This window comes from Puntigrus tetrazona, unplaced genomic scaffold (assembly GCF_018831695.1).
Source record: "Puntigrus tetrazona isolate hp1 unplaced genomic scaffold, ASM1883169v1 S000000746, whole genome shotgun sequence".
Taxonomy (NCBI): domain Eukaryota; kingdom Metazoa; phylum Chordata; class Actinopteri; order Cypriniformes; family Cyprinidae; genus Puntigrus; species Puntigrus tetrazona.
This window is the reverse complement of record NW_025048355.1, coordinates 1,818,541-1,841,355: the sequence shown is the minus strand read 5'-3', so window position 1 is coordinate 1,841,355 and position 22,815 is coordinate 1,818,541. Positions and strand designations below refer to the sequence as shown.

The following is a 22,815-nucleotide window of genomic DNA, read 5'->3' as shown; positions in this document are numbered from 1 at the left end:
AACTTGTATCTGTAAACATACCTGGCAATGAAGAAATCAGAAAAAGAAGCACAAAACCTTTAGTACTACAGCATCATTCAGAAACACATTTATACACACTTTCACTTTTATTTTACTGTATATTTCTACTTCACCTACTGTGGTGGGAGGAGCTAATTACAGACACAGTGGGCGTGGCGTCAGGCCTCGGAGAGGATTTTTTTTTTATTAACAAAAATACAAAATAATGGTGTCCAGGGGAAAGAGCGTCCAAAATAAACGGGGAACTGGTGTCCTCGTCGTGCTGCAGGGGGAGTGCAGGTCAGGTAGTGTTCCAGGGGGAAGAGTCCAGGTAAGGGGCGGAGTCCGGCGGCCGCACGCGCTCCCCTCTCTGGTTCGTGGCCGGAGGGGCGGCGGCTTCTCCTCCGCTAAGGTCTTAAGGGAAACACACACACACACACACACACACACACACACACACACACACACACACACACACACACACACAATCAAGGGGAGGTGCAGCCGCCTCGTCACTCAGATCTCGCTAAACCTGTAGTTTAGACACACAGAAAACAAGACGCATGAACTCATGAACTTATACAATGTAAGTTTCAAACTTTTTGTATCACTATAGTTTTTTTACGTTTGTATTATTTTTTCCTTTTGCTAGGAAAGCGTTACCTACAAATGATGCTAAAGATGCTAAGGATTATTATAATTATTATTATAATTATTATGATTATTATGATCATTATAATGATCATTTTTCTAGATCTGTTACAATGTTAAGCTGTTTTTAATCAATGGATGGATTATTCATGTAATTATTAAATTTCTGTGACTTTCAGTTTGGTTTATATGTTAAATCCTGAAGGTCTGTTGTGTATTATTTTATAGTTCTTTTATCATCTTTGTGATGTGTGTCTGTGTCTCTTCAGGTTCTTCAGTCTGCTGCTTCTGTTTGGTCTCATCTATCACAGTCACAGCGGTCAGTATCTTTCTGGTAATAAATCATGTCCTTTTCTTGTTTCTCTCTTTTGTCACTCATCCAGTGACTTTTGTGGACTGGTTGATTTCAATTTTCAAACTGTTAACATTTGTATTGGGTGTGCCCTCATACTACTCATGTGATATGTGACCTGTCTTCCATAAAAGGACATATGCAAATAAAGTTAGTTTCGGTTCATCAGAATACCGAGTAGCGTGAATGTTTTTGCCTCCGAATAATTTGATATAGTTTACCGGTTATCACACGCAAAATGGCTGCGCCAACACAAACATATTACATCATGAATCTCTTTGTGATTTATTTGTTTTAACCCTTGGGTAATGTTCAAATTCACTATACTTTAGTTATGTTCGGGATGAAAAGATCCACTAAAGTACACTGCTGTAAAAATGTAAGGGATATATATAAATCTGTTAATCAACCTCAGTCCTGATCAAAATTACTAGATGTTTAAATTTATTTCTCCCTCATTTACTGTTCATGTCTGTTTTTTCCCCCATTGGCTTTCATTATAATGATATTTAATCATGTGTTCTTGATTGTTGGTGGATTTTCTCTGTTGGGAGGAGATAAAATTAATAATTTTTACTGTTGATCACAAGCTGGCACCATTAACCCTTTAGATCTTAATTTCTAGCTTTTATATGGAGCATAACATCATATTATTGTGTGAATGAGTGAGTAATGAGTAAAAATCCTGGATTGATTTTTACATTTAGTAGTTTTGATCAGCACTGGTTGATTTAATAGATTTATACAAAACAAATGAGAAAAAATGTTTATCTGATTTAGCAAATTGATTTAGTGGATGTTTTCATGCCGAACTTAATGTGTATGTACTGTATATTCATTCAAGTTCTATAATAATTATAATATCTATTCTATAATATTTTATGATGAGCTCAGGTACACAGATTAAACAGAGATACCAGATTTATTTCTCAGTATTGATATTTTGTACTGAAATAATGTCTGTATTTTCAGGAAACAAAAATATACCAGTGACAGGAAAAGAGAAGGCAATCTCACTCTACTGTGTGAAATTGAGGACAAACAGATTTTTTAAGAACTGACCACCATTTTTATACCTTTTTTAATGAATTACAAACATTGATTTATACTTTTTTTATTTCATCAGCAAAGATATACAGAAATTTTAACGATTATATTGAAAACATACTGAAATGTTACAGAATTCGCCTTGCGGCTCAGCTCTTCTTCTTCACCATGACAGACCAGTACAGCGACCGCATTACTGCAGAAGCTGCACCGATCCGTCTGTCGATCTCTCGTTCCATCCTCTCCTCACTCGTGAACAAGACCCCAAGATACTTAAACTCCTCCACCTGAGGCAGGAGCTCCCCACCAACCTGAAGCGGGCAGGCCATCCTTGTCCGACTGAGGACCATGGCCTCAGACTTGGAGGTGCTGATTCTCATCCCAGCCGCTTCACACTCTGCTGCAAACCGCCCCAGCGCACACTGTAGGTCTTGGCCAGATGCAGCCAACAGAACAGCATCATCAGCAAAAAGCAGAGAAGCTATCCTGTGGTCACCAAACCAGACCCCCTCCGGTCCCCGGCTATGCCTAGAAATCCTGTCCATTAAAATAATGAACAGGACCGGTGACAACAGCCCTGTCGGAGTCCAACATGCACTGGGAACAAGTATGACTTAATGCCGGCAATGCGAACCAAGCTCCTGCTTTGGAGCACTGGATCTGACCGGGATGGTCCTCGAGAGAGAGAGAGAGAGAGAGAGGGCCTCGCTGGCTTCGAGTGGGTGCTGGTGTCATGCAGATCTATGCTGGTCCCGTGCGCCCTCAAGTGTTGAGTGACTTAGTAAAAGACTGTTATTTGTCTTTGTGCGCTCCTTACCACACCACGCTGTGATGGAGACTGCATGCTCATGTGTATAGGTCACAGCTGCAACTCCTTGAAGGACATAAGCACCACGAGGAATGCCTGAAGAAGTACTGAGACTAATCGCTTCCTGTTTTTTTAGTGTGACTGATCAGCCTGACCTACACAGGCCCACTGGACGAGAGAGAGAATATTACATGCACACACACAATATAAATATTACATATTTTAATTTTCTTTTTATAATGCATATTTAATAAACTTGAGTCTTCATCTGCTTAGGTTTCTCCTTTTGCCGTCTTGTCTATTGGTGTATTTGCATTCTTTGTAAATCTGCTTTTGAAAGAATGCATTAAGAAAAGCAAGACTAATTACTTTTTTTTTCTCTGCAAGAATTAAAACTCAGGGTTTCCACGGGTTCTTTAGTCTTAAATTCAGTTGAATCAAACTTAAGACTGTTAAAAAAAGCGTCTACATGTAAATGTAAGGGTAATTGATTATTATTGGTAAATCTGCTCTGAAATCGACATGTATGTGTGATGAACCAAAAAATAAACCACTAAATCACTTCAAGATGCTTGGATTTATTGATTTATTTTCCTGAAACAAGCCTAGAAACCAAAGGAAAAGATACTTTGTTGACATTATTATGATGAAATACGAAAGGGCTATTTGAAAAAAAAACCCTCCTCAACAGCTGCCTCCGCGGGTTTCATGTGTCTTTCGACGAGATATAACGTTTACACGGAGGAACACACACTCGACAGACAGACTCGCCCCTCTTTGTACAAGTATGCTTCTTTCTTTTAGAAGTATTCTTTCTTTCGTTGTTTATATTTTGTGGAAGATGCCCTCATGTGTCGCACATCTATGACGTCGCACCATTTTGTTCGTCACGTGGTTCATTCAGACGGTCTTCGCTCTGAAAATTGTTCTCCATTTCTTCATCGACGAAGAACAAGACGCATGAACTCATGAACTTATACAATGTAAGTTTCAAACTTTTTGTATTATTATAGTTTTTTTGTAGCTTTTGTATTATTTTTTCCTTTTTGGTCTAAAAGAGTTACCTCCAAATGATGCTAATGATGCTAAGGAAATGAAAACACGTTGATCGTTATAATGATCATGTTAAGTTGTTTTTAATCGATGGATTATTCATGTAATTATTAAATTGTTCTAGACTGATCGCTCGTCATAATAAGATGATTTCTAGACAGCAATTAAATCAATTTCTGTGACTTTCAGTTTGGTTTATATGTTAAATCCTGAAATGAAAGTGAAACCGTTTCGAGGTCTGTTGTGTATTATTTTATAGTTCTTTTATCATCTTTGTGATGTGTGTCTGTGTCTCTTCAGGTTCTTCAGTCTGCTGCTTCTGTTTGGTCTCATCTATCACAGTCACAGCGGTCAGTATCTTTCTGGTAATAAATCATGTCTTGTTTCTCTCTTTTGTCACTCATCCAGTGACTTTTGTGGATTGGTTGATTTTAATTTCCAAACATATTACATCATGAATCTCTTTGTGATTTATTTGTTTTAACCCTTGGGTAATGTTCAAATTCACTACACTTTCATTATGTTCGGGACGAAAAGATCCACTAAAGTACACTGCTGTAAAAATGTAAGGGATATATATAAATCTGTTAATCAACCTCAGTCCTGATCAAAATTACCAAACGTTTAAATTTATTTCTCCTCATTTACTGTTCATGTCTATTTTTCCCATTGGCTTTCATTATAATGATATTTAATCATGTGTTCTTGATTGTTGGTGGATTTTCTCTGTTGGGAGGAGATAAAATTAGTCATTTTTTACTGTTGATCACAAGCTGGCACAATTAACCCTTTAGATAGGCCTTTGCAAAAAAATCTTAATTTCTAGTTTTTATATGGAGCATAACATCATATTATTGTGTGTGTGAGTGAGTAATGAGTAAAAATCCTGGATTGATTTTGATCAGCACTGGTTGATTTAATAGATTTATACAAAACAAATGGGAAAAAATGTTTATCTGATAGATTTTTACAGCAGTTTGATTTAGTGAATGTTTTCATGCCGAACTTAATGTGTATGTACTGTATATTCATTCAAGTTCTATAATAATTATAATATCTATTCTATAATATTTTATGATGAGCTCAAGTACACAGATTAAACAGAGATACCAGATTTATTTCTCAGTATTGATATTTTGTACTGAAATAATGTCTGTATTTTCAGGAAACAAAATTAAACCAGTGACAGGAAAAAGAGAAGGCAATCTCACTCTACTGTGTGAATTTGAGGACAAACAGATTTTACATGTTGAGTTATTTAGTGAGTCAGGAACCATCGATGTCTGTCAGACTGAAGGATGTAGTGAACGAGTATCTAAAACAGCAGCATGTGACGTCCTCATCAAGAATCTGAGCTTCAGTGACGCTGGGAAACACACTTTAAGAGTCTATTACAGTAATGATCAGACACACCTGGCAGATCAGAAAATGGAGAGGATATACCAAATCCATATTCATGGTAAATCCATAACTGATCAAACCATCATTATTAAATTTGATTAGACATTAAAAAGATAACTGATGTCTTTGTGATTCTCCTCAGATGAGATTACTGTGAAAACAGGCAAACCAATAAAACTGCATGTTCTGATGTCCAACGCTCATAAAGTGGAGAAGAACTCCAGTGAAGGCTGGAAGAAGGTCTGGGAGAGAGGTCACGGGGTCTGGAGCGATAGAATGAACGTCAGCGATGGAGACCTGATCATTAAAGCATTTACAGATAATGATGCTGGAACATACAGAGTTCTGGACGCTGAAGATGAAACCTTGATCACAGTGAACATCACAGGTGAGATAAATTCAGTGGATATGGCAACGTATTCTATTAAACAGTTTATTTATCGTGATTTGATTCAAACAGAAAACTGATGTTAAACTGTGACTAACCATTCAATATCCTCTACAGAATCAGATACAAAATTAAAAGAGAAACTGGACAAAGATGAAGACAAAACTAATCACACTGAAGAACATGGTAAGTAAATTAGGAGGAAATGAGAAATTTATTAAGCAGTGAGTTAAAATAAATAAAGTTCTCTCTTCTCACTTTCCCTTTTCCATCTATAGGGATATGGATATGGCCAGTAGTGTGTGTGATTCTGGTTCTGATTGGGATTGGTTTCTTAATATGGCGACGTTGGCACAGAAATAGAAATGTCTCGCAGGATTCAGTACAGGAGCCCTCAGCGGTACTGGAGAGACTCAATCCTAACTGAATGTGATTAAACTCAGGGCTCCACATTAAACTTTAAGCCTTAAACTACTAAGAAAATCCCTCCGGACCCCTCACATCCAGCTCACTCCGTCTTTGAACTGTCTTTGAACTGAGCACCAGGACAGTCTTCCTCCAGGCAGTCCATGTCATGAACACTTGAACACCACATTTCATATTTGCACATATAACCGTACAAACACATCATTCCTGCTTATATTTCTATGTTTAGCATATTTGTATATTATTCTTTTTATTATCTGTGTCTTGTGATCCTGTTGCACTGTAGAGCTCCTGTCACTAAAACTTGTATCTGTAAACATACCTGGCAATGAAGTTGATTCTGATTCCGATTGAACACAGAGCTTAACTAAAATCTAATCTTGATAAATCCTGAAGTGTTAAACCTTTGTCCAGGACACTGGAGTCCGCCTTTGGCCCAGTGACAGGGAACCTTACATTACAGTCTGACTTTATTCTTGTTGTATATCTACAATTAATTAATATTCATTTATATTAATATACATCTAGATGTTTTATTGAACTTTTTAGTTTGACTTCACCATTGTGGTAATCAGTGTTTGCTCCTGACCCTTGACTTTTTAAAGTTAGGTTTTTTATGGCTGCTGTAACTGTGTTGTGAACATTTGTAAGTAAATATTTATGGCTAATAGTCATCATGAAACAGGCTGTGTCTTTCACTCACTGGCTGACATTCAATGATGTGTGATGTATGTTATTATGTTAATCAGAAAAAGTACTACAGTTTAGTACTACAGCGTCATTCAGAAACACAGAAACATTCAGAATCATCAAGAATCAGCATGTGAATCTAAACTATAGTGAGTCAAAAGCTTCATGCTGCAATGTATGCTGGGTACCAGCACGGTACAAACATCACCCATGACTCCCAGCATGCATTGCAACAAATTATTTCACTAATATTGTCCACTTATTTTCTCTGTCACATCCCTGGACTGTTTGTGTTTTCATTCCCCATGTGCTCTGTCTCTGTGTGACCTAGTTTTTCTTTCATGTTAATTGTCATTAGATTCAGGTGTGTGCCGTTATTTCAATCATTATCTCTCTTATATAAGTTCCTTTCTGTTCAGTGTTTAATCGTCTGGTCTTAAGGTTGGTTTGTGTTGTGTGAATGCCTCTTCAGCCTCCTCCAGAGGGATCTCTTCTTGCCAGGGAGACCATGTTAGATGATGTGGCCCTCATCCATCTATTTCGGCTCGGGGCCTGTTACCATCGTAGAAGCGTCTGGGCCTGAGCCGAAACCAGCCAGCTGTACTCGATTCCTGCGAAAAATGCATTTGTTCAATTACGTATAGACTAAGCAGTCAGAAAGCTGTAATCTGCTGCTGAAACAGTTGAGATCAGACTCAATTCATCAGAGATCGTGTTGAAAGTAAACGCCAGGCAAAACGCAGATGTTTGGTGGATTTATTAAAAATTTTCTTTGTCTTATTCTACTTTTGTCTTCATGAATTGACTGCGTCTGGACTCACTTCACACAGTATTTTCTCACTGATATCTGATTGTCTTAGACTAAAGGTCAAAAAAGACCCGTCATACTCTTCATAATCAAATGCTCTTTGTTTCAAGACAAAGAAAGCTCACCTGAGCTACTTTCACTTTTATTTTACTGTATATTTCTACTTCACCTACTGTGGTGGGAGGAGCTAATGACAGACACAGTGGGTGTGGCATCAGGCCTCGAGAGGATTTTTATTATTAACAAAAATACAAAATAATAGTGTCCAGAGGAAAGAGTGTCCAAAATAAACGGAGGAACTGGTGTCCTCGTCGTGCTGCAGGGGGAGTGCAGGTCAGGTAGTGTCGTCATGAAACAGGCTGTGTCTTTCACTCATTGGCTGACATTCAGTGATGTGTGGTGTGCTCCAGGGGGAAGGGACCAGGTAAGGGGCGGAGTCCGCTTCTCTGGGGGCGTGGCGAGTCCCTTCACGCATCCTTCCTGGACTCACAAGAACACCAGCGTTCAGTCTCTTCAGGTGTGCCTCGTCACACGCCGCCAGACCTGTCCAATACCACACACACACACACACACACAATCAAGGGGATAGGGAACCGACTAGTCACTCAGATCTCGCTAAACCTGTAGTTTAGACACACAGAAAACAAGACGCATGAACTCATGAACTTATACAATGTAAGTTTCAAACTTACTAAACTATACTTGGTACTATGCTTTCTCTATAAAACTCAGTAGTAACTAGCAACCGAGCGTGAGTTTTGCCACGGCAAGCACCACTCACATTTTCTTTAGGAAATGTACTTTGTAGTTGTTTATCCTGTTTGAATATGCAAATGATTTTTTTCACAACAATAAAACATTACATGAAATGAAATATTAGACATTATTCTTCACCATTACAGCATAATACTGCTTTAATGATCTGATGTTTTGATTTATGGTCTTTCTCTTGTCTTTTATTTGTATTACTTTCATGTTTAATTTTTTTTTTTGTTCGTGATATAAGAAGAAATCACTAATTATGTACTGTGGACTATATGGGCCAGCACTGTTTTGTTTGCGTTCATGTATCCCACGACGTACTCACAAGCTCCTGTAACCACAACAAGTTTTATCATGCACCTACATGATAACAATCAGATAAAAAGAATGTCTTAGGGAAGCGTTACGCTGCCTCTGTCACATCAGAACTGCACATGTGTTCACGAATTAAACAACTTTTTAAAACCAGCAAAACCAGTATGCAGTCATTTTTGTTGACCATGAAACCACGTGTACGAAATGACTCCATATTAAAAGAATGCATGTTGTTCACAGACATGCCCAGACTTACAGACAGGCCTAGCTGCAAAATGAAAGACATACGAACAGCCTAAGCCTGATTAAAACTCACTTTTAAAAGCTGCAATCTCTGCCAACTCAGTCTACTGAAATTTAAGTTATATGATGTACGCAACTGCAGTTTTTACGTGTAGAAACATGTTTTATTGCACATTAATCACATTATATATATCATATAGAGAAGTCTTAAACGTGGCTCAGCGACAGAGTTCCGGACACCGCCCTTCAGCTAACCGGGCTAACTGCATTTCGTGCCGACAGGAATGCCGTACTGACTCACGGTGGTGGCGTGTGCGTTTATATCAACACGGAATGGTGCAAGGACTCTGTGCTTATATCGAACTATTGCTCATCGCTAGTGGAGTTCATTGTTGTCAAATGTAGACCCATTTATCTACCCCAGGAATTCACCACCGTCTACACCAGTGGTTCCCAACCTTTTCTTGTTTGAGGCACCCTTGGAAAGCCTTTCAAAAGTTCCCGGCACCCTTATAAGGAAATAGATATTTAAAATCTCTGTAGCTTTTTTATTATTATTTATTTATTTGTTTCATTTCGAGAGTTTGCATGCAACAACACCTTATACCTAGTCCTAGATGATATGAGAATACCGTTTACACTGATTCTGCCTTAATAAAAAATTTTGTTGAAATTTTGGCGGCACCCTCAAAAGATCTCACGGCACCCCTTAGTGCCGCGGCACACCGGTTGGGAACCACTGGTCTACACCATCGGAGTTTACATTCCACCCAGCGCTAATGCGAAGGAGGCTCTGAGCAAGCTGTACAAAGCTATTAGCGTGCTGCAGAACGCTCACCCCGATGGACTGGTTATCATCGCTGGAGATTTCAATCACGCAAATCTCAAAACAGTGCTCCCTAAAGGTGAATGCATACCTTGACTCAAGGGGTCAAACAACCAAAAGTCAAGTCAAGAATCTTGGTGTGATTCTAGAGACCGACCTTAGTTTCAGCTGTCATGTCAAAGTAGTGACTAAATCAGCGTACTATCACCTAAAAATATTGCAAGAATCAGATGCTTTGTGCCCAGGCAAGACCTGGAGAAACTAGTCCATGCCTTCATCACCAGCAGGGTGGACTATTGTAATGGTCTCCTCACTGGCCTTCCCAAAAGACCATCAGACAGCTGCAGCTCATCCAGAACGCTGCTGCCAGGATCCTGACTCGAACCAGAAAATCAGAGCACATCACACCAGTCCTCAGGTCCTTACACTGGCTTCCAGTGACATTTAGAATTGATTTTAAAGCACTTTTACTCGTTTATAAATCACTCAATGGACTAGGACCTAAATACATTGCAGATATGATCACTATTTATACACCTAACAGACCACTCAGATCACTAGGATCAAGTCAGTTAGAAATACCAAAGGTTCACACCAAACAAGGAGAATCTGCTTTTAGTTATTATGCTGCTCGCGTCTGGAACCAGCTTCCTGAAGAGATCAGATGTGCTGAAACATTAGTCACTTTTAAATCCAGACTCAAAACTCATCTGTTTAGTTGTGCTTTTACAGAATGAGCACTGTGCTGCGTCCGAACTGTTTGCTTCTTTTATTTTAAACTGTTTTAAATCAATCTCTTTTTGCTTTAAATTCAATTTATCTTAAATCAGTGTTTTTATTTTATTTTAATTTCTTTTATTGTTATTTAAATCTTGTAATTATTTTATTTCCTCTTTTGTAAAGCACTTTGAATTACCATTGTGTATGAAATGTGCTATATAAATAAACTTGCCTTGCCTTGCCTTGCCTTGCCTAAATTCTTGTGCACTTTCATACGAGTGGAGCGAACAAGCTGGATCTTGTTTACACAAACATTCCCGGCGCGTATCGTGCGGAGCCCCGCCCCCACCTCGGCTACTCAGACCACATCTCTGTTATGTTGATTCCAGCATACAGACCACTCATCAGACAATCTAAACCGGTTCTGAAACAGATTAAAACCTGGCCAGCAGGATCCATCTCTGCTCTTCAGGACTGTTTTGAGTGTACTGACTGGGAAATATTTAGGGAAGCTGCAACCAACGGCGATTCCATTGACTTGGAGGAGTACACATCATCAGTGACTGGCTACATCGAGAAGTGCATTGATGATGTGACCATCTCCAAGACCATCACCACACGTTCTAACCGGAAGCCGTGGATGAACGCTAACGTGCGTGCTCTCCTGAATGAGCGAGACTTCGCCTTCAGAGCAAAGGACCGGGCTAAACTGTCCCGAGCTATCAGAGAAGCAAAGCGCGCGTATGCTAAAAGAATCCACGGCCACTTCCAGAACAGCAGTGACTCATATGGCAGGGCATTCAAGCGGTCACCAACTACAAGACAACTCCACCTGTCTGTGATGGTGACGCCTCCCTACCAGATGCGCTGAATGACTTCTACGCACGTTTTGAGGCACAGAACAAAACAACGGTGAGGACGTCCACCCCCAGCTGGGCCGACGCAGAACTGATCAATTGTACCACGTCAACCTGTTAAAACGATGGGTTGGGAAGAAGAACCAGCTGTCTTGCCGTCTCCGATCCTGTGGTTTTTTGGTTTTTCAACAACCAACTCTCGGCTCCCCAGAAGGGAGAGCTCCAGCACCTGGTTGATCAGTTCATTCATTCAAAAAAAAAAAAAGTACAGTCCTTTCAGTTCAAAGTTTGGTAAACTTGATTCCTTTGAATCATTGGTACATCCCTCACTCTCCAGGACCTGTGCTAATCCAGAATCCCTCCGGACCCCTCACATCCAGCTCACTCCGTCTTTGAACTGTCTTTGAACTGAGCACCAGGACAGTCTTCCTCCAGGCAGTCCATGTCATGAACACTTGAACACCACATTTCATATTTGCACATATAACCGTACAAACACATCATTCCTGCTTATATTTCTATGTTTAGTATATTTGTATATTATTCTTTTTATTATCTGTGTCTTGTGATCCTGTTGCACTGTAGAGCTCCTGTCACTAAAGCTTGTATCTGTAAACATACCTGGCTGTCACGGTTCATGGATTCATTGTCTCATCTTGTGTGTCTGTTTATGTGCTGAGTGTTTGGGTGTGTCTAGTTCTTGATTGCGATCTGATCAGCCCCAGCTGTGGCTCATTATTTGGGCTATTTAAGACCAGCTAACACCACTCTCATTGTCAGATCCTCACCGTTGTCCTGAGTTCCTGTTCTGATGTTGCGCTGTTTGTCGGTCTTCCCGATTGTTCCTGCTTCGGAGGATTACGTTTGAATTGACGGCCCACTGCGTTCCTGCACCCGCTTTCCATCCTCACGCTGCACGAGCTCCACCGCCATCAGTGACTCTCCCTCTTGTTTATCTTCTAATAAACTGTCATTCACCGCAATTGAATCCTTCTCTTGATTATCGTGACACCTGGCAATGAGGAAATCAGAAAAAAAGCACAAAACCTTTAGTACTACAGCATCATTCAGAAACACATTTATACACACTTTCACTTTTATTTTACTGTATTACTACTTAACCTACTGTGGTGGGAGGAGCTAATGACAACTTTTTGTTTGACTATAGTTTTTTTTTTACTTTTGTATTATTTTTCCCTTTTTGGTCTAAAAGAGTTACCTACAAATGATGCTAATGATGTTAAGGAAATGTCAACATGTTGATCGTTATAATGATCATGTTAAGTTGTTTTTAATTGATGGATTAAGGCTCATGACCTTTGACTTTTTTGTTTTTTTATGGCTGCTGTAACTGTGTTGTGAACATTTGTAATTAAATGTTTATGGCTAATAGTCATCATGAAACAGGCTGTGTCTTTCACTCATTGGCTGACATTCAATGATGTGTGATGTATGTTATTATGTTAATCAGAAAAAGTACTACAGTTTAGTACTACAGCGTCATTCAGAAACACAGAAACATCAAGAATCAGCATGTGAATCTAAACTATAGTGAGTCAAAAGCTTCATGCTGCAATGTATGCTGGGTACCAGCACGGTACAAACATCACCCATGACTCCCAGCATGCATTGCAACAAATTATTTCACTAATATTGTCCACTTATTTTCTCTGTCACATCCCTGGACTGTTTGTGTTTTCATTCCCCATGTGCTCTGTCTCTGTGTGACCTAGTTTTTCTTTCATGTTAATTGTCATTAGCTTCAGGTGTGTGCCGTTATTTCAATCATTATCTCTCTTATATAAGTTCCTTTCTGTTCAGTGTTTAATCGTCTGGTCTTAAGGTTGGTTTGTGTTGTGTGAATGCCTCTTCAGCCTCCTCCAGAGGGATCTCTTCTTGCCAGGGAGACCATGTTAGATGATGTGGCCCTCATCCATCTATTTCGGCTCGGGGCCTGTTACCATCGTAGAAGCGTCTGGGCCTGAGCCGAAACCAGCCAGCTGTACTCGATTCCTGCGGGAAAATGCATTTGTTCAATTACGTATAGACTAAGCAGTCAGGCACAATCAAAGCTGAAATCTGCTGCTGAAACAGTTGAGATCAGACTCAATTCATCAGAGATCATGCTGAACGTAAACGCCAGGCAAAACATAGATGTTTGGTGGATTTATTTACATGTTTTTTTGTCTTATTCTACTTTTTGTCTTCATGAATTGACTGCATCTGGACTCACTTCACACAGTATTTTCTCACTGATAGACTGACAGCTCGGTTGTCTTAGACTAAAGGTCAAAAAAGACCAGTCATACTCTTCATAATCAAATGCTCTTTGTTTAAAGACAAAGAAAGCTCACCTGAGCTACTTTCACTTTTATTTTACTGTATATTACTACTTCACCTACTGTGGTGGGAGGAGCTAATGACAGACACAGTGGGTGTGGCGTCAGGCCTCGAGAGGATTTTTTATTATTAACAAAAATACAAAATAATAGTGTCCAGAGGAAAGAGTGTCTAAAATAAACGGGGGAACTGGTGTCCTCGTCGTGCTGCAGGGGGAGTCCAGGGGGGTATTCCAGAAAGCTTGGTTAACTTACCATTTGATAAATCATAACCTCTGGGTTGATTTACCCCAGACAGGCATACCATAAGTATGTCGGTTCCAAAACACCTGAGAAGAGTTAGTTTAATCAACCTCCAACTGGTTACCCAGAGTTAGTGCGTGTGCACGGTGCATGTAGAAAGACATTTTCAATGGATCTCCGATTTCACGAGTCACCATGGAAATTCAAAGCGAATAAAAAGAGAGCAGCGTATTTCCCAGAGACAGAGTTGGAGGTTTTAATGCTTGCTTATGAGGAGTTAAAGTCAATAATATTAAAAAGAAGTAATACAGCTGCATCAGCTAAAGCAAGAGAGTTGGCTTGGCAAAAAATAACCGACAGAGTGAATGCGTGAGTATATTAAATTACAAATTTGGTATTGGCTCCCGTTTTATTATAATGCAAAATAATGAAGTATGATTTATACATCCTTTTGATTATTTTATATCACTATGAAAGCATTTACTTTTGCTGCCATTTATGTGTTTAGTTTAAAATAATAATGTATGTTTCTTATTTAATAAGGTGTAATCCTTCTGGAGCCACAAGAACTTTAAGCCAAGTCCAAATGAAACACAAAAACATTCTGCAAAAAGGTAATATTTGATTACACAATTACTGAACTATTATTATAACAGGATTTAGTATATTCATTCAGTCATGTAGCTAATAGAAAGAAGACTGAAGGCCCTGTCTGAGGAGCTGGCTCTGTCTCTTAATAAAGAGCATCCAGGGGCAGTTCATCACACACAGCATGCACCACAAGGGATGAAATGTACGTTTACCTCTATGATTTGTTTTAATTCTTTGTCCTAATAAATGACTATCTCTGTCACTTAAAGGCTTTTTTAACAAGATAAATGTTTTATGTAGGCTTATTTTATTTAACTGCATATGATGTATAGCATACTGTGATCTTAGAGTGACATGTTACTGTTTTCATGTATTATTTTCTTTGATAATATTGAGAATTTTATGGGTTGTGTGTTCTTATAGAAACTGATGGACGGATTGTATTATTGGACTCTCCGGAAAGAACACAGTCTGTCACAGTTGTAAGTGATTTGTTGTCAGGTACCTTTAGTTGCTTTTAGGTTGTTTTTTTTTTTTTTTTTTTTCAGATAATGTATACTTGAATATTTCTCCTGTAGGATGAAGATGACGATGAAGAGACCACATCTGCTGTGACAGAAGTGGACAATGCTGGTAGATCCACTGAGGTATGATGCATACCATTATAATGTATTGCCCCTTTTTGCATTAAAGTGTCCATATTTTAATTATATTGTCTGACCAAACAATCTCATTTATTAAATTGTTTCCACCTTCCTAGTTGCCAGCAAAGGAGCTGTATAAGGTCCATCTTCAAAAACAAATGAGGAAAAGTGACATGGAGATGGACCTTATACAGCTTCAAATGGAAGAGAAAAGGCTCCTCGTTAAAAAAGCAGCACTTGAAATTGAATTACTGGAGCATCGCCTTAAGGTGAGAACTTGTCTGAATATTCTGTCAGAACAATCTGTTGCATGATAAAAGTGTTGGGTGTATGTATATCTGTGTATGTATAAAGCAACATAAAAAAAAAAAAACATTTTATTGAATTTTATTTTATTTTTTTTTCCAGGAAATAAAGAAATGAAGTGCCTGGCAGACCAGTGCAAAAAAACTAATAAAAATAATTTTGACAGATCCTGTCTCTCAAAAGTCTCCCGTCTCTGTTGGCCTGTAGAGTCTGTAGGTGTTCCTCTGGGCCATCTTCCTCAATACAAGGAGGGTGGCTCTCTCCTCTTATAGTGGCAATATTGTGAAGCACAACACAAGCCACTATAATGTCACATGCCCTCTCTGGACTAACCCGGAGCCCACGCAGACACTGAAACCGAGATTTGAGGATCCCTATAGTCATCTCCACCTTGGCCCGTGTTCGGCTGTGAGCCAGGTTAAAGCGTGTCTGTGGTCCAGGCTCAGGTTCAGGGTAGGGTGTCATTAAATAGGGCAGACAAGGGTATCCTCTGTCCCCCAACAAGTAACCGTTGTACTGTCCTGTAATGATTGAAGTGTACAACACAAATATAGTAAAAAGGAAAAAGTTTGTATAAAGTAAAACATACCCTGCTGAAATGTCTGGCATAATGATGACTCGCGGAAAATTCTGGCATCATGCACAGATCCTGGCCATTTTGCCTCGACATTGGTAATTATTTGGGTTGCTTCACATATTACCTTGTTAGTGGAAAAAGTAATGACTTTAATGATTTTAAGAAGGGAAAAAAAAGTTAAGTTGTTACCTGCACATTGATACTATGAACAGATTTCCTATTAACATAGTCTCCCTCATTTATTGATGGAGCTTTAATAGGAATGTGAGTGCCATCAATGAACCCAATTACATTTGGAAACCCTGAAACAGAAAGTTATGGAAGTATGAAGTGTGTGTGCGCATTATGAATACATGTATAGATATCAATAATATGATTAAATATGCGTCATAGATTTTACTACAAAGGACAAACCTGCCACTCTGTGGACTTCGTCTTTAATAACAAGCAGAGGTTTATGGCCAGGGAACTGTACAAACGTGGCTAAGAACTGTTTAAGTGCCAGACATACTGAACGAAGCGGCTCGACACACAGTGGCCTTTCCCACATGCTCCGAATCGCCCACACTGTACAAAAAATGGCCAGACGCAAAAAACCGAAGTGCTATGCACAGAATGTTTTCTGTGCTAAGCGCAGAACCGCGGTTTGTCACATTTGCGACATGCGGTTTTAAAAGACGTGTTAAATAAACTAAGGAATCTTTTGAAAAACGATAACGCTCTTTCAAATATTCATTGGGGTATGCAAACACGTCAATACGTGGTCGTATAACCCTCTCCCGACGAAAAAAAACTCGTATAAGTTGGGCTTCTACGTCCACAGGATCTTCCTCAAAAGGGCACGCCATGCTCACCAACCTTCTGAAACTAAGTTACTCTGAAACATAACCTGCTCCCGAGCAGGTTATCTTCAGAGAGTCAGTTGTTATTGTAACCAATTTTAACGATATAAAAGTGAATTACAGTATAATAATAGCCTTTACTAGTAATTCCCTGGACCAGAATCAGAAGATACCAAATTCGACAGGAGCCACGGTATTGAGCATCAAAAATGAGACAAACACAAGAGTACAATTGAGTAGCCACTCTTATATTGTTTACACTTGACCTGTTTGTACAAAATGTGAAATAAACCCCAAAAGTTACAAAAATAAAAGTAGTAGTGTGCACACTAGAAAATAAAAGAATGTCCGTTGGGCCCTTAAACAAAAATAAAAAAATAGTTTCCGGTGTATTTGCTGTAGAGGTTGTACAGTTCACCTTGTTCCAAAGATACTTGTAAGGTAAGTATTATGTGCAGGGGGATGGGGAAATCGGTGCTGGACTTTCCTCAGTGGACTTGGCTCGCCATCGAAATAACTGGAGATGTTGGTTCTGGACAACATCCGTCCTACAAAAAAAACCTGACCTGCAGACCGGGTCAGAAAATTTACATTCAATACCATTCATTCTCAGATGCATCAATCAGGATATAAAATGTCAAAAAACACAACCCTTTACATGTAACTTTGACATAAATCTTTGTCTCTATTCAAATATCAATATATCTTCTGTCTTTCCGTTGTACAACATTCAGTCTTAAGTATATAATTTCTGAGAACTTAACATTAAAGTGCTCACACATTTACCTGCTGTTCATATGAACAGTATTTTAATCCTACTTATGATAAATAACCAATAACATTCAAAATATAATTTATCATAACAATATCAAAACCATATGCAAATAACAGAACAGTACCCATTCTGAGTTCAGGGTTAGAGGTATTACAGAGATGTGCTTCATTTACTCTAACACTATAGGCCTATTCATGAAAGAGAAATGCACAAAAAATTACCCTCTAGTTACTTTAAACTCAGTAGAGCAGCAAGAATATATTAAAGTAAATCGCATAGTGCTAGTAAAACATTTTACATTCATCACAATTTAAATTTAAATTGGCATTAACAACTAAATACTTCCCTTTCTTATTATATACACATACATCAGCATAAACTGATAACCACATTATAAATATATTCAAAACGTCGCACCATAATGCACTTCAGTCTACTTATTATATTAATATCATCACTGGTTCCCTTCAACACACGGAAAACAAGGGATAATAGCACCTAAAATGCAACAGCTAAAATGGCGCATATCTCACCGTTGCTCCGGGTATATCAAGGTGTAACACGACGATGATGGACCTCGTGGCAACTTCCCAGACAAAAGGGCAAGTGGTTAGCCGACGTAACTTCGTTCTATAACACGACTCCGGATCTTCGGTGAAGTGTGCTCCGACTCTTTTTCCTTTTAGACAAACCTCCAAAATTTTGTCCTGGTTTTGACTCCTTGCTAACACACAGCTACCCCCGTCTCTCTCGCTATGATTTTAGAAAAAACCGGAAGAAGCTGCACCCGCGCCTCGCCTCTGTGTCGACACGCTGAACGGGACTTGCGTAACCTCTGATTGGCTGCTGAGGCTACCTACACCCACGTGGGAATACGTAAACTGTGTGATGCATACAATTGCGATAAGAGAACTAAAAAAATCCGCTGATATGAACAATTAAAAATACAGAAAATAAACAGTCTCTCTCTTTTTTTTTTCTTTTTAGTGAACTCAATTATAATATTAATGGGTCTGTTATACCTGGTTACATTATGGTTACATACATACCCAGAAAGTTACCTCCGTTTTTGGAACTGAAAGTTGAGGTTATCCACGAACTTACCCTTAAACATACCCAGGTATGTCACATAACCTGCTTTCTGGAATACCCCCCAGGTGTGCCTCGTCACACCCGCCAGACCTGTCCAATACCACACCCCTCCTCTCTCTCACACACACACACACACACACACACACACACACACACACACACACACACACACACACACACACACACACACACACACACACACACACACAGATAGGGAAGGGACTCCGAGCTCAGACACACAGAAAACAAGACTCATGAACTCATGAACTTATACAATGTAAGTTTCAAACTTTTTGTATCACTATAGTTTTTATTTAACTTTTGTATTATTTTTTCCTTTTTGGTCTAAAAGAGTTACCTCCAAGTGATGATAATGATGCTAAGGAAATGTCAACATGTTGATCGTTATAATGATCATGTTAAGTTGTTTTTAATCGATGGATTATTCATGTAATTATTAAATTGTTCTAGACTGATCGCTCGTCATAATAAGATGATTTCTAGACAGCAATTCAATCAATTTCTGTGACTTTCAGTTTGAACATTTGGGTTTATATGTTAAATCCTGAAATGATAGTAAAACCGTTTCGAGGTCTGTTGTGTATTATTTTATAGTTCTTTTATCATCTTTGTGATGTGTGTCTGTGTCTCTTCAGGTTCTTCAGTCTGCTGCTTCTGTTTGGTCTCTTCTATCACAGTCACAGCGGTCAGTATCTTTCTGGTAATAAATCATGTCCTTTTCTTGTTTCTCTCTTTTGTCATTCATCCAGTGATTTTTGTGGATTGGTTGATTTTAATTTCCAAGCATATTACATCATGAATCTCTTTGTGATTTATTTGTTTTAACCCTTGATAAATGTTCAAATTCACTACACTTTAGTTATGTTCGGGACGAAAAGATCCACTAAAGTACACTGCTGTAAAAATGTAAGGGATATATATAAATCTGTTAATCAACCTCAGTCCTGATCAAAATTACCAAACGTTTAAATTTATTTCTCCCTCATTTACTGTTCGTGTCTGTTTTTTCTCATTGGCTTTCATTATAATGACTGTCATGAACAGCACCTCTGTGGCTCTCTCCGACCACCACCGGAGGGAGCTCTCACCGGAATACTAATCCCTAAAAGACTACATTTCCCACAACCCCGTACCTTGGGCTGATTACAGCCACCAGGTGTTCCGCATTATCCAGCCCTTATAATGGACTCCCTCACGACCTCTCATCGCGAAGTCTTGTTTGTGTTAACTGCAATTCTGAGCGTTTATTCCCGTGTTTGTTTTCCTGTTGCCGACCTGTACCTTGTTTACTCTTGTGATTGATATCTGCCTGCCTTCTGACCTTCTGCCTGTTATCGTTTACGTCTCTTGGATTTCCCTCGTGTATTATCGTTTGCTCCTGTTTGACCCTGCCTGCCCGACCACGATTAAAGCTCTGTCGCAAATGGATCCCCACGTCTCCGATGTATCATTACAATGACATTTTTAATTGATAATCCATGACACCATATAACCATGTGTTCTTGATTGTTGGTGGATTTTCTCTGTTGGGAGGAGATAAAATTAATCATTTTTACTGTTGATCACAAACTGGCACCATTAACCCTTTAGATGGGCCTTTGCAAAAAAAATCTTATATGGAGCATAACATCATATTATTGTGTGTGTGAGTGAGTAATGAGTAAAAATCCTGGATTGATTTTTTCATTTAGTAGTTTTGATCAGCACTGGTTGATTTAATAGATTTATGCAAAACGAATGGGGAAAAATGTTTATCTGATTTTTACAGCAGTTTAATTTAGTGAATGTTTTCATGACGAACATAATATAAACATAAAGGGCAGTGAATTGTGTGAACACAGTGTACGAGTTTTTGAACATTTTCAAAGTATTTTCCCAAAATATGTGTCAAAATCATATTTGTCAGCAAAAATCATTCCTCTATACCTGCAGAGACACAGTGCTACTGGATAAAACTATAATCAACATTAAAATAATTGTTTAAATGCTTATTAAACTCTTAATGTATATGTATTCATTCTTATTGTCTAAAATTTCTATTCTTTTATGTTTTTCAATTAACTTAATTACAAAGAATAAACAGAGGTATCAGGTTTATTTCTGAGTATTGATACTTTGTACTGAAATAATGTCTGTATTTTCAGGAAACCTAAATCTACCAGTGACAGGAAAAAGAGAAGGCAATCTCACTCTACTGTGTGAATTTGAGGCCAAAAAGATTTTACAAGTTGATTTATTTATTGAGTCAGGAACCATCAATATCTGTCAGACTGAAGGATGTAGTGAACGAGTATCTAAAACAGCAGCATGTGACGTCATCATCAAGAATCTGAGCTTCAGTGACGCTGGGAAACACACTTTAAGAGTCTATTACAGTAATGATCAGACAAACCTGGCACAGATAAAGGACAAGATATACCAAATACATATTCATGGTAAATCCATAACTGATCAAACCATCATTATTACATTTAATTAAACATTATAATAATAACTGATGTCTTTGTGATTCTCCTCAGATGAGATTACTGTGAAAACAGGCAAACCAATAAAACTGCATGTTCTGATGTCCAACGCTCATAAAGTGGAGAAGAACTCCAGTGAAGGCTGGAAGAAGGTCTGGGAGAAAGGTCACGGGCTCTGGAGCGATAGAATGAACGTCAGCGAGGAAGACCTGATCATTAAAGCATTTACAGATAATGATGCTGGAACATACAGAGTTCTGGACGCTGAAGATGAAACCTTGATCACAGTGAACATCACAGGTGAGATAAATTCAGTGGATATGGCAACGTATTCTATTAAACCGTTTATTTATCGTGATTTGATTCAAACAGAAAACTGATTTTAAACTGTGACTAACCATTCAATATCCTCTACAGAATCAGATACAAAATTAAAAGGGAAACTGGACAAAGATGAAGACAAAACTGATGACACTAAAGAACATGGTAAGTAAATTAGGAGGAAATGAGAAATTTATTAAAAATTAAGCAGCGAGTTAAAATAAATAAAGTTCTCTCTTCTCACTTTCCCTTTTCCATCTATAGGGATATGGATATGGCCAGTAGTAGTGTGTTCTTTGATTCTGGTTCTGATTGGGATTGGTTTCTTCATATGGCGATGTTTGCACAGAAGTAAAACTCAAAAAGGAATAAACAATAAACCCTGGGATCTGGAAGATAGAGGATTTGCTCATCTGCCCCTTCACCCATCCTATGGCCCAGGACCCTTAATGAGTGCCAAAAACTCAAGTTTTAATACTTCTATAACGTATCTCTCTAAAACTCACTTTTAAAAGCTGCAATCTCTGCCAACTCAGTGTACTGAAATTTAAGTTATATGATGTACGCAACTGCAGTTTTTACGTGTAGAAACATGTTTTATTGCACATTAATCACATTATATATATCATATAGAGAAGTCTTATGTCTGTAAAAGTGTTTTTAGAAAACGTAAAAATGCCATCTGTTTTATGTGTGTGTGCATTTTCTAGCAGAAAACCCGATCATTAGCAACATTAAACCTTCGAACAAAACTGTACACCTGATCTGTTCAGTTCAAGAAAAAAAAAGTTTCACACCAGTGTTGCAAAATATACAGTAATAATTCCCTGACTTACTGCATCACCCTTTTAAGACCAATGTCTTTAAATTGATGTCTTTACCTTGTTTAGAGCATTAAAAATGAGTTTAAACTGAATTTCTTTAAAAAATTTATATAACAAACATGAATGAACATGCATTGGCAAAAGCAATTCATTTTTCATGTGTTATATGGCCATAAATTTCTCATTATGTACAATATATCGATACAATACAATATATAAACGAAATTAAATTAAATGCATATTAATGTGTTTTTGGGGCAACATGTAATGAAAAAAAAAAGTGCAAAAATGAAAGTAATAATCTATAGTTTCATAGAATAATGAAACCTGTTTCATAACAGAAAGTCAAATTTTCATTGACGCTACTGTAACATTTTCCCGAGATGCTGATTTATCACACACAATTTAAAAATGACAAAATATTATTA

General features: G+C 38.3%; 2 protein-coding genes and 1 long non-coding RNA gene across 6 annotated transcripts; 2 read left to right on the top strand and 1 right to left on the bottom strand.

Annotated features, from left to right (window-relative positions):
* Positions 1 to 446: 446 nt before the first annotated feature.
* Positions 447 to 22,394, top strand: LOC122335205. Of its 3 annotated transcripts, none has more exons than XM_043233011.1 (6): positions 447 to 586; positions 921 to 985; positions 20,922 to 21,212; positions 21,297 to 21,542; positions 21,660 to 21,728; positions 21,828 to 22,394. In XM_043233011.1, coding segments are annotated over exons 1-6 (921 nt in total). In that variant the 5' UTR covers positions 447 to 584; the 3' UTR covers positions 22,076 to 22,394. The 3 variants fall into 3 exon arrangements, with proteins under 3 accessions (XP_043088946.1, XP_043088948.1, XP_043088947.1); XM_043233013.1 differs by lacking the exons at positions 447 to 586; positions 921 to 985 and adding exons at positions 8,159 to 8,299; positions 19,413 to 19,462; XM_043233012.1 differs by lacking the exons at positions 447 to 586; positions 921 to 985 and adding exons at positions 18,894 to 19,033; positions 19,413 to 19,462.
* LOC122335206 lies at positions 3,757 to 6,808 on the top strand. 2 transcript variants are annotated; one of them, XM_043233015.1, is made up of 6 exons: positions 3,757 to 3,841; positions 4,212 to 4,276; positions 5,077 to 5,370; positions 5,455 to 5,700; positions 5,818 to 5,886; positions 5,979 to 6,808. In XM_043233015.1, coding segments are annotated over exons 1-6 (825 nt in total). In that variant the 5' UTR covers positions 3,757 to 3,839; the 3' UTR covers positions 6,128 to 6,808. The 2 variants fall into 2 exon arrangements, with proteins under 2 accessions (XP_043088950.1, XP_043088949.1); XM_043233014.1 differs by having other exon boundaries at positions 5,973 to 6,808.
* Positions 17,117 to 18,710, bottom strand: LOC122335210. Its single transcript, XR_006248941.1, has 2 exons — positions 18,198 to 18,710; positions 17,117 to 17,455 (listed from the first exon to the last, which is right to left on the bottom strand). It is a non-coding gene; the product is annotated as an uncharacterized LOC122335210 (long non-coding RNA).
* Positions 22,395 to 22,815: the final 421 nt, after the last annotated feature.